The sequence below is a fragment of the Rhea americana genome, unplaced genomic scaffold, assembly GCF_003343005.1.
Source record: "Rhea americana isolate MKP2758 unplaced genomic scaffold, rheAme1 scaffold_406, whole genome shotgun sequence".
NCBI lineage: Eukaryota > Metazoa > Chordata > Aves > Rheiformes > Rheidae > Rhea > Rhea americana.
The window spans coordinates 285,852-297,514 of NW_028186542.1; the positions used below are offsets into that span (position 1 = coordinate 285,852).

At 49.1% G+C, this 11,663-nt stretch overlaps 1 protein-coding gene across 5 annotated transcripts in view; it reads left to right on the forward strand.

The window, feature by feature from the left end:
• The window catches only part of PLEKHG4 (pleckstrin homology and RhoGEF domain containing G4), a 103,952-nt gene extending 92,496 nt beyond the window's left edge, over positions 1 to 11,456 (forward strand). For 2 of the 5 annotated variants that reach the window (XM_085314528.1, XM_085314532.1), the window contains 8 exons: positions 1,407 to 1,656; positions 2,775 to 2,864; positions 3,221 to 3,445; positions 4,432 to 4,602; positions 5,048 to 5,261; positions 5,890 to 6,006; positions 6,091 to 6,354; positions 7,141 to 7,882. In XM_085314528.1, the coding sequence (XP_085170654.1) occupies positions 1,407 to 1,656; positions 2,775 to 2,864; positions 3,221 to 3,445; positions 4,432 to 4,602; positions 5,048 to 5,261; positions 5,890 to 6,006; positions 6,091 to 6,354; positions 7,141 to 7,475 (1,666 nt within the window). In that variant the 3' untranslated portion in view covers positions 7,476 to 7,882. The other 3 variants (XM_085314529.1, XM_085314530.1, XM_085314531.1) reach the window with 3 other exon arrangements.
• The last annotated feature ends 207 nt before the right edge of the window (positions 11,457 to 11,663 follow it).

The window sequence follows — 11,663 nt, forward strand, 5'->3', positions numbered from 1 at the left end:
GATGTGAAGAAGCTCCCTGGAGGAAAGGAGAGCTACTAGAGCCAGGAAGGGAACATCATTTTTCTAATATATCTGCCTCAGACCTCACACTGGGGAGCACTAGTTTGTGGTTAGGAGGTGTCAGCAGAGCTTTGAATCTCTGCCTTGGGCTTGCATTCTCTCCTTCCCTGCCATTTGCCCCCTGAGCAGGGCTATGGCACAGAGCAATGGAGGGAGAAAGCCGCAGCAGTTGCAGCTGTGCAAGGCTCAGTGTGCTGGAGAGGGGGACCACAACAGAGCTCCTCTGCTGGTTCTGGTCTCAAGAGGATGTGAAATCCTCTGGAAGAAACCTCTTGACAACCAGCATATGTCAGGAAAGCTCATGATAGGGGACAAATACCAGAGATTAACTGCTTAGTTTCTCAAGGGAGCAATCCAGCAGCCCTCCTTTTCATGGACTCTGGGGCAGTCCCACTGTTTGGCCTTCTGGATAGCCAGAGAGATTGGCTTGGGGAAAGCTGAGATGCAAAGAAGACAAGCACACATCTTATGTTTGGTGCTGTACTGCCTCACAGTGGAAATGTCTAGTCCCTCTGAGCTGTCCTGACCTTTCAGAGAAGCACAAAACATCCTSTGCTAGGAACTGCTGCTTTCTAATGAAGTGATGCAAGGTTTGTTTCCCTCTCTGACTTCTACCAGGACAAGCCTTGGAAGGGAACACTGGATGGCCAGTCTCCAGAGACCAGGGCTGCGTCAGCTAAGGCCARCCCAGCTCTCTGGGTTGGCGCAGGCGATGGGGTAGCAGGGAAACACATCCACCTTAAAGAGTCTAAGTCTATCCCTGTCTTTAAATAGAGTGGTTTGTGTTCCAACTATAGCAAGCTCTCAACTTAGATGAGGAGAGTCAGAGCAACCTCTGACCTTCCCAGTTGGGAAGTATTTTCTGCTTCTTTTTGGTCCAACAAAAAACAATGAATGCCAGATCCAGCCCAGCTGCATCTGGATCCAGAGTTCTTGTTCTCCCAGCATTAATGTTGCTTCCCACAGTGTGTGCAGTCATCACAATGATTTCTGGGAGGAGGAGCCAGCCTGAATTCTGTTTTCCCTGTTCTTTGAGGAGCATGACTATTTACAGGGGCAGCCTGTTGTGGCACCAGGAGCAGGTGCTGGTTGCATTCAGGGTTTGTCTCAGGACTGGAACTCTGAAGTGCTCCTCCAGCTCCTTGGGTCATCCACAAGTCAGTGTTCRTAGTTATTGCAGAAGATTCAGAGGAGTTGGGTAGCTTGGAAGGTGCTCAAGGATCATTTGTAGCTTGGGTCTCAGGAGAGTTTCTCTGGGGATGGTCCAGTGCTTTGCAGACAATCTCAGATTGCTGCAGTGTAGGTGTGGTCTGGGTCCCTTCAAGACTAAGTGTTTCCTATTGCAGCAAACTGCGGCACATCATCGATGAGATGGTAACCACAGAGCGGGAGTATGTGAGGTCACTGTGCTACATCATTGATAGCTACTTTCCTGAGATGGAGCGCCTTGACCTCCCCCAGGACCTGCGTGGGAAGCGCAGTGTCATTTTTGGAAACCTGGAGAAGCTGTATGACTTCCACAGTCAGTACTTCCTGCGAGAACTGGAGAGCTGCTGCAACCACCCGCTGCGGGTCAGCCACTGCTTCCTCCGACATGTAAGGCACTTTCCTCCTGAGCCAAGCKCCTCTGGAAACACACTGGCCTCCAGCGCCCTGCAACTCCCTTTAGTTGGACTGGTCTTCTGTGTGTGGGTGGGCTGTGGCCCTTTTCAAGAGGGGTGAACTACTCTGTGCAGGGTGTATCCAGCATCCAGCCCAGATGGGTAAATTGGTTGACTCCACAGGCTGCAGTCAGGCCTCTGACATCAGAAGGCAGGAAAAATGCTTTGTGGCTATGATACCTTCCATTAAAATGAGGAGATCTCCTTTTACTGTTGCTCAGGTGAAAAGGTTGACTCAGCTTTCTGGATCAGGCTGGGGCTGCAGGGGAATCTGGTCTTGTGGTACAGCTCACGTTCCATTGCTTGGGAGGTGACAGTTTTATTCTGTACCCACCTGGATTCCCTCTGCTTCCATTGTAGTAGCAGTGAGGAATATCAATTTGTTCTCTCYCTGCTCAAATCCTTGGCCTATGCCTGTTCTCCACTGCTCCAAGCAGTTGGAGTCAATCCCAAGCCTTGCCCACCAGATTGGATTGGGATGGCTAAGCAAGGCTGAAGCCAGGAGGCAGCAGGAGATATTCTTTGCCTTTCCCATTGTTCTTTGCTACCAAGAGATGCTGCCAGGGCAGCAAAACCTCTGAACCTTAAAGCCCATCTGCTTCTGCAGGGCATCCCTCATCTTGTCTTCTGGCTGTCCGTGATGTCAGTGTGGAAGGACTTTCATAGACAGATAGTACAGGAGGGGCACAGATCTGCTGCTCATGTTGAAGGGGACTGATGAGGAGAAGCATAGGGTACCAAACTGCCCTGCACATGTTCTCTGCTACCTGACAGATGGTATTTGTTGGGGGTATGTAAGGGACAAGGGGTTACAGGCAAATGACACTAGGAATTAATTAAAATTTCCTAGCTACTGTAGGAGCAGGACGAGAATGTGCGGTGACTCTTAATGAGCTCTGCAATTTGAAGCAAAGTCTTTTCTGATACCTCTTACGAGRTTCTAGTGCAGCATGGGAGAAGCGGGAGTACTGGAGTAACCAACCCAAGGGCACAACTCTCAATGTGATGGTCCTGGATATGCTTGGAATCACAGGGAGGAATCTCTTTTTGCAGAAGGACCAGTTTGGGATGTACGCATTATATAGCAAGAACAAACCGAAATCGGACTCACTGCTGGCCAGCCATGGGAATACCTTTTTCAAGGTAAAACCTATTGCCCGTGTCCATGGTTCCCCCTTGATTTTTTGGTCACTGATCTGTTTAAACAAGCCCATCTCTCTTGTTCAAGGTATGTTACCACCTCGGTACCATCTCTGCTTTTCTAGCACAGCTTTCTGTGCCTATGTGAGTGCAGGAGAGCAGAGATGCAACAATTTTTTGGAAAGGAGCCCAGAAAAGAGCAGTAATGATCTTACTCCCCTTCATTTCCCTGTAGACTGAACCAAGTGTCCCAATCAGGAAGCTGAGACCTTGGGCAACTGCAAGTGTTGGTGCCTGCGTGGGGGGTGTGGCACTCTTCCTTGGAAGCTGCTGTCCTCACTCTTCACTGTGGTTCTTAGTTCAAGCAGGTGCAGCTTGGCGATAAGATGGACCTAGCCTCTTACCTGCTGAAGCCCATCCAGCGCATGAGCAAATATGCCCTGCTCCTAAAGGACCTTATCAAGGAGTGCAGTGAGGCACAGGAGCAGGAGTTGGGCTACCTCCGTGCAGCTGAGGAGATGGTGAAGTTCCAGCTCCGGCACGGCAATGACCTGCTGGCAATGGATGCCATCCGCGACTGTGATGTACGTTTCAGTGCCTTGCCCTGCCCAGGGAGGCAGAGCCGTACTTCTCCCCCTTCTCTAGACTTAGGATCTTCAATCCTATGGCAAGCCTCCCCTCAAATTTACACAGAGATCAGTGTGCCTGTCTTCTACTATAGTATAGCAGTACTGTCTAGAGCGTTGAGGGAAGAGCAGGGCTTGCCAGTCATGTTAACCCACTAGGAAAAAACAGCCTGGATGTTCKTACTTGAGCTGGGTGAGCATGTCATGAACCCTCTCCAAAGTGCTTACAGGTGGCTTGAGACAAACTGGGTGCTGGAACAGGTAGAGTCCTACAGACTGCCTTGGGGCCTTCTGTCTCTTGGCTGTGAAGCTGGTAACAGAGGGCCAGACAGATTGCAAGAGGGTACTCAAACTAATGCTGATACAAGGGATAGGCTGAAATCAGCTAGGTCGGATTTGAAGACTAGAAACACAAACTGAGCACTGGATGAGGCACACCAAACAAAAAAAAAAATACATTATAGGGCTCAGAGTTGAGGATGGATCTGGAGCAGGAAGAACCAAGTGACTTGCTGTTCTGGCTCAGCAGTGCCTGGGGCTGTCCTTGTGTCTGAGGGTGCTCCAGGCCCCTGGCAGCCTGGCAGGGATCCTTTCCTCTTCAGCTCATCCCAGAAGTTTGTCACAGATCTGCACAGGGTGACAAGAAAGGATCATTGGTGGGTTATGCCTGGGGGGGGGTGCAGCTTTCACCATAGCCCTGAGCCAGTTGTCTTGGTCTGATGTGACCTTTGGCAGTCCTATGCAGCCCTGGAGAATCTGTCTTCTCTTACATCCTCGAGAGCCCTCCCGAAATGACAGGCAGCTGCCAGTTCTCCATTGCCTGGGCCACAGTCATGTGGGACCCTGCTGTGCTCATAGAGACCTTCCTGTGCCTGCCTGCCTGCCTGGGAAGCTGGCCTGTCCTGATGCTGCTGAGGTGTTACCAGGAAATTCTCTGTGTCTAGGTAAACCTGAAGGAGCAGGGGCAGCTGGTGCGGCAGGATGAGTTCACCATCTGGCTGGGCCGCAAGAAATGCCAGAGACATGTTTTCCTCTTTGAGGACCTGATCCTGTTCAGTAAGCCCAAGAAGATTGAGGGTGGCTTTGATGTGTACATCTACAAGCGCTCATTCAAGGTAAGGGCTGCCCCACAGCTTGCTGCTGTGCAAGAGGTGTCAGCCAGTGCTGGGTCCACAATCGCTGCTCTGCCCTTGGGCTGATGTGGAATGAACACAGATACCCTGCCCCACATTGCTCTGACTCTGAAATGGAGTGTCAGGACAGAAGTACCTGCAGGAGAGAACTGCTCCTAGCACTGTGGAGCTCCTTCCTGCTGGATCTGCCAAGTTGGGGTAGCTCTGGCACAGGATACAGGCAGGCTGCCCATTGGAACAGCATTCCATGGATAAGTTTTGTACTGTCCCTTCCCAGGGTGACCTCTGGACTTCCCCATCTATAGCAAAGCCTGCAGGTTGCCTCTCTGCCATTTTCTCACCCCATCCTTTCACCAGGTCAGCTTTCTCTCCTACCCTGCCTGCAAATGAGTTTACTCATCAGCTAATGCTTTACTTTTCCTGGCAGACTGCAGACATTGGCCTGACAGAGAACTCTGGAGACAGTGGCCTGCGCTTTGAGATCTGGTTCCGAAGACGGAAATCCAGTGACACCTWCATCCTCCAGGCCAGTACAGCTGAGACAAAGCAGGCCTGGACCAATGACATTGCCAAGATCCTGTGGCAACAGGCAGCCCGCAATAAAGGTGTGAGCCCTCCCCAGGGCATCTATGCTGCAAAAGGTGCGGGAGCCCCATTCAGCTCATGATGTCCTGAGTAGGTTTGGAGCCTACTACCAGGCAACTCTGTGTAGTGAGCAGCTGTGTCATGCATGCAGCTTCATGAGCATGTGCTGGCATTGCCTAGGCACTGCCCCTTCCCTGCCCCTGTTCCCCAGACATCTGACCAGTGCAAGCTCTGTGCAGTCATAGACACCTGCTTGGGCTGCCTGCAAATCAGTGGAGGGAAGTGGGAGCTTTCAGCATGGGATTCCTTGCCCTGTGAGAATGAATTGTCCTCCTGAAATGCTTGCTCTTTTCCCCACAGTCTAGGCCTTTGACAAAGCGCAGTTGTCTGGGTCAAGCTGTCTGAATCCCTCCTCTCTTGCCAAGGCTGTCTGTCCTTGACTTGACAGGACTCTTACAGATGGCACCAGGCTACTTGGCCAGAGCAGGGCATGATTCTTCATCTGTGAAGACTCCTCACAGTTGGGGAGTGAGGGGACTCCACATCTAATCTYAGTAGCTCAGGAGCAGTCTGGCTCAGGATTGCTGTGGTCTGGGGCAGGCAAGCCCCTGGGGGAAGGATTGGAGCAGCTTCGTGACATGGTTGTGGGTGCCTACATTAYATAGCCTTGCTCTTTCCTTCCAGAAATACGTATGCAGGAGATGGTATCCATGGGTGTGGGCAACAAGCCGTTCCTGGATATCAAACCGAGTGAGGCAGCTATCAATGATCGTGCTATCGATTACATCATGAAGGGCAGAGGTAGGTGCCAGCTTGCCTGCTCACTTGYTCAGTGTGAGCTAGGCAGGACTGGTGTTAAGTGCTTTTTGGTACATCCTGTGGCAGGTGCCAGGACCAGAGCCTCAATCGCAGTGTCTCTGTTYGACCATTCCAACCCATACAAGAGGACACAGGCACAGCTCCCTGGTGGCAGCACCACTGTTGCTTACAACCCTCCCTCCTCCTCCCTGCTGGCACCCCTCAACCTGCACATGTACCTAGACCAGGCTCTGCTGCCAGGAATCCTGGCCCCCAGCCGCCCCTTTGACATCAGCACCTGCATCGAGGAAGATGAACTGGAACACGAGACCAGCAGCCAGCCATCACTGAGTATGTATGAACCGCTGCTCTGCCACATGCCTGGGAACGTGCCCCACTGCCCGGATTCCCTGTGCCACCAAGCTGTCCCCACACCTTGCTCCCTACTGTGCAGTCARAGCAGATCCACTGGTAACAGCAGTCCCTGTCTTGTACCCACAACGGGACAGAGAGCCTAGTCCTTCCACACAAGCTCAATCTTGSCCTCCATGAGAAGAGTTAGCTCAGACATGGGGATTAGTGCAGTATGTGGACAATCTGTGTGCAGATCCATGTGGCAGACTTGGTGTCTGAGGCATACTCGGGGTGCGAYGGCCTGGGAGACCAGTACTTGTGTCTTTGCCTGCCTAGTCCAGTGATCCCTTGGCTTTCTGTATGCATTCTACTCTGTCCAGGCTGTATCTAGGGAYTGGCTTCCCTGTAGCTCTTTGATTCACAATAATAAAGGCCAGGAGATGRGATACCAATTCTATAGCCCAGCAGACATAGCAGGAGTTACGGTGTCAGTTATAGCACAGGCACTGTCTGGAGGCTGATCTCTGGGAAGCAGGGCCTTCCCCGATTCTGTCCTGCGTACAGCTCCGTATGAAGTTGCTTCCCACTCAATCTCCAGCATCATTTGCTACACTTTGGATAATTTTGTTGCCTGTGGCTTTGAAGAGGCCCTGATAGGAGTGTGGCTTATCTGCAGGCTTGTATGGCCAGCACTTCCACAAACAGATGTGTTACCAASTGCATGTTGCAGGTCATGTAGGCCAAATTCATGATCATCAGAATGACCCTCCTCTCTTTCCCCAGCAACAGAGAGCTCAGAGTCATCGCACTGCATGTCAGGCAGTGGCTCCAGTGGCTCCGACAGTGGCTGTGTCTCTAGCATCCCACAGGAGAGCTTCTGTGAAGACACGGGTTCACCCCCCTACACACCCTTAGGCTCACAACACAGCTCTGCGATGGAGGAGAAGCCCAAATTCACAAACAGCCAATACATTTCTGCAGTAAGTGCAAGCAGCCAAAATGCTCTCTTTACTTTGCCTGTTACTGCTGCTGCTGCTGCTTCCCTGGTTCAAGCCACTGCCTCTCATCTGGGAACTGAAGATGCTGCTTTTAGGCTAGGAGTCACTGTGGGGAAGTGATGTTTCCTCTTCTGGGGCAGGTAAAAGCTTCTGTATTATGCAGGTTTTCCCTTAAGCATCTCTGAAGAGATGCTGTGGAAAGGRCCTGCAGTGCCAGAAGCATCATCATCAGGGCATGCACTGCACACTAAATCAGGAGCTTTAGTGCTGTCATGGGCTAGGATGCATATTTAACCTTCTGGGGATGAGTGAATGGTGCTCTAGTGAGGATGCTGCTAAGTTCCTTTCCTGGAATGCTTGGGCCTTTCATGGGGAGTGATGAGGTGGAACAGTGGGGAGGAGAGTGAGTCTGTCACTCAGAGATGTCAGCATTTCTCCTCTTATGTTTCTGAGACTTCTCTGCCATTTTCCCTCAAGCTGGAGCTGACGCTGTAGTCTTCTAACCTGTACTAATGCTGGCTTTTCTCCTCTGCAGAAAGCAGGGCAGGTCACCATAAGTCCCTCGACAATAGTGTGAGYCCCTCTGCACACGTATTCCGCCTAAGGAAATGGAGTTGTTGTAAGTAGCCCCTGAAAGGGATTTTTCAGCAGCTCTGTGTGCTGGTCAGGTTTGTCAGTAGCTCTGAGTCAGGAGAATTTCACCCTCTGCTTCTCCATTTTGCGTCCCTTCCTGACCAGCCTCTGAGGCTCTGATTCATCTGATTAGAGAGAACCAACTCTCACAGCTAGATCCATCCCCTTAAATAACAGGTCTGATGCCTTGGTCTGAGGGAGCAGAAGCAAAACAAGCAAAATCATCCTCAGGTAGTAGAGGCTTGAACTCAGCCTAATCTATGCATCAGTGCTCAAATGAGCTTCCTTGCTYCAAATGCCACGCAGCTGTCTAACCACTAATCATTTTCTTGTGGCTACCTGCTGAAATCCTGCCTTGGTCCCTCTGAAGTGYCTTGGGGAGTCCATGGTATTCTCCCAGAGCTGGATTTATCCTTCCAAAGCAAAAACATGCACATTACCAAACAAAGGAACCTTTTAGGTTTTGGTAAGGATGTCCTGGGGGAGCTGCCAGATGTTGCTTCTGTACTTGCTGACTTCTGGTGGATATCTTGTCTGTGAGGAAGCTGCTGTTGATCAGAAGTCTGAGAAGGGATGAGCCCCAGCAACATGTGCAGCTGAGCAGGACTTCCCTGGAACAAGTTGCCCTGAGAGGTTGTGGAGTCTCCTTCTCTGCAGATATTCAAGGCCCGTCTGGATGTAGCCCTGTCTAACATGCTCTAGGTGACCCTGCTTGAGCAGGGAGGTTGGACTAGATGATCTCCAGAGGTCCCTTCCAACCTTACTGATTGTATGATGCCCTGCCCTTCCCCATATCTGGGTGAATCTTGGAAGGTGATACCACACTTCAGACTAGCCTGCCTCTGGTTCATTTTTTTCCTCATTCCTGACCAAAGGATTCCTGTCCTCTCCTTATGCCTGTGCTTCCCTTTGCACAGAAAAAAAAGGGGGTGTGAACATGAGGGAGGTAGGATTAGGACTTGAATGGTTCCTTTACCTTGAGCATCACCATGTACATTCAGTCACCTGGTCAGGATGCATATTGGTAGTTAGATGGCTTATAGGTTTAGCATTTACTCACTGCGCACAGCATGGGACTGTCACCACCATGCASGCCCATGGCCTGTTATCTGCCAGTACCAGAGCTCATAAGAAGCTGAACAGAACCAGCAGCCGAGATTAGAATTTGGGAAGCAGAGCACCTTCTAGGTGGGCCATAAGCATGACCTGCCAGCTGAGGTGGTCACAGAGGCAGCAGAGTTTGCCAGCCCACTGCTGCTGTCATGGTAGTACATAGCCTTCAGGCGAGCCCCAAGATGCAGAGGCAGTGCTCAGCATGAGGGAAGAGCCTCGTTTTTTCTGTGCCCTCTTCTAGTAAAATGTCATCTTCTCACCAAAACGTAGCTCTGACAAACCCTGTGGTTTTCAAATGTATTTTGCAAAATCACTACTGGCCAGCACAGAGGGAGCTGTGAGCCACAGATCCTGCCATGTCATGGGAGTGCAGCCAGTCTAAYCCATTGCACGGTGCTGTGTTCCAGGTTTGATTGCCATTTCAAACTCACTGAAGACCCCAGGCCTCTGACCAGCAGAAGGAGACAGTCTTCATCTATGAAGATATTTCTAAACATAATCAGGCTCTTCTAAACAGTTCAAAACCTGACCTCTGACTTGGGTGAAGTCCCAAGAAGGTTTTTTGTCAACTACACTTAGTAGTCATTGTGTTGAATGGGACCTTGGGCATTGAAAACTTGTTAGCCCTTTATTTATGAGTAACAAATAACATAGCAGTTTGAAAAAAATATATTATTTTTAAAGCTATATGCTGTACAGATTTTTGTTACAAGTGACTCTGTTTCTATATGTTCTGTAAGCTGCACATTTTATAAAGTTTATGGAAAGGCATGAAGAGAAGCCAAGGTATTTAAGAAAAGTAGTGTAACTTTCTGTTTTGGGGTTGTATTGACATGGAGTTCAAAATTAACGTCCTTCCTTACGTTCTAGATGTGTCTATCATAGCAATAATTTATTTTCTTGGCTTAMCACTTCTGTTTTAATAAAAGCAATTTCGTTGTTACAGTGAATTGTTTCTTCAGATGATTCTTCTAGTGCCTCAGTGCTGAGCTTCTCCTTGTCTTAACCACCTCTCAGTTCTTACCGACTCATCCAGTCTCCCTGCGATTGCTGCACTAACCAAACTAAGCCGTATAAAACATGAGCACGCTCCCCAGGAGAGAGGGGATAGATCCCAGGGTGGCAGTACGCGGAGACCTCCCCAGTGCTGATGGGAAGGCTAGGACAGAACAGGGAGTTCAGAGCAGTCAGCTGAGAGATGTCACTCGGAGTGATGAAAAGAGCAGTCATACGGAGGTAAGAAGGCTTAACTGCGAAATCAGATATCCTTTCCTGGCTCTAATTTATGCCACATAGCCCCAGCCTAGCTGCTGTCCCAGTGAGACTTCCCACACAGGCAGCAGCTACTGCTTCTGGCAGTTTGGTCAGATGCACAAAGCACAAGCGGCATAGTTCAAATTGCATAGTTCAGTTGCTGTGCTGGGGTCCATGGGTGGCATGGACCAACCTACTAGATTTGAGGTTTAAATTATGACATCTGAGTCCAACAAGCTTTTGAGTACGAGGGGGTTATTGAAATGCTGAACCTTAAGTGCACATCATCTGCAGTAGCACAGTTTAATTGGAGGACAAATTTATCCTGTGTTCCAACATTTCCTGTTAATAATTAGTAACATCAAAGCTTGCTGTTTGGCCGTGACACTCTTTTAGTGTTCTTAGAGAAAATGAAGATCTGTTTTGTTTTAGTTTTTTTTTAAAAAAAAAAAAAAAAAAACCCACCATATTTGCTTGCTACTGAGCTGTTGCTTACTCACGGTTTATGAAGTGCTATAAACCATTTTCCACAGGTGTGAGCGAAGTCTTGGCACCCTCAGCCTTAGTAAGAAGACAGAGCAATAATTTATTTATAACTTCAGTTTCTCCCCGTATCTACTGCTGCTGGGGTGGGAGAGCTGATCATTCCTTGACAGTGCATTGCTGTATTCTCAAATGTAAAAACCTCATAGCCACATCAGTTACCTTCGCAAATTCCTGTTCTGTACATACACCACTTGTTTATTTTAATAAGCTGAATGTTACTTTTCAACCTTGTTCTTTGTTTAGATAGCAAACAGAACACATTTGACATCTTTGTACAAAATTGTGTGGGAAACAGTTGCACAGGGAAGATTTTTGGCAGTTACTATTTTAAAGTAATCACTAAGTTAATGCAAGATTTTGGGCTGTCAAGACAGCAATAGCTCATGTCACAAGAAAGAGTGAATTTACTAAACCAACGAGGAACATGAATCTTCCTGAATCCCTCAGTTTCAAAGGTTTCTGCGTTGCTGGAAAAACCTTTAGTAATATTTACCAGATATTGTTTTTTCAGGGTTTGATTGGTTGGCCTAATAAAGGTTATTTTCTTTATATGAATCTTGTTTGCGTTGTATGTTGATTTCAGGTCTTCTAATAATTTCAGTGGGGCAAAAGATATTTACAAATGTTCAACAGAGATAGTGGATTCGTCTGCTCATTTCAGCTAAAAAGGGCCCCAGGAAGGGGACAAACCTTTGCCCAACCATTGCCCAAGCATTTTCTAACTTGGGGTGTCAGCTAGTCATCTGAGTGAGAGTAAAGAGA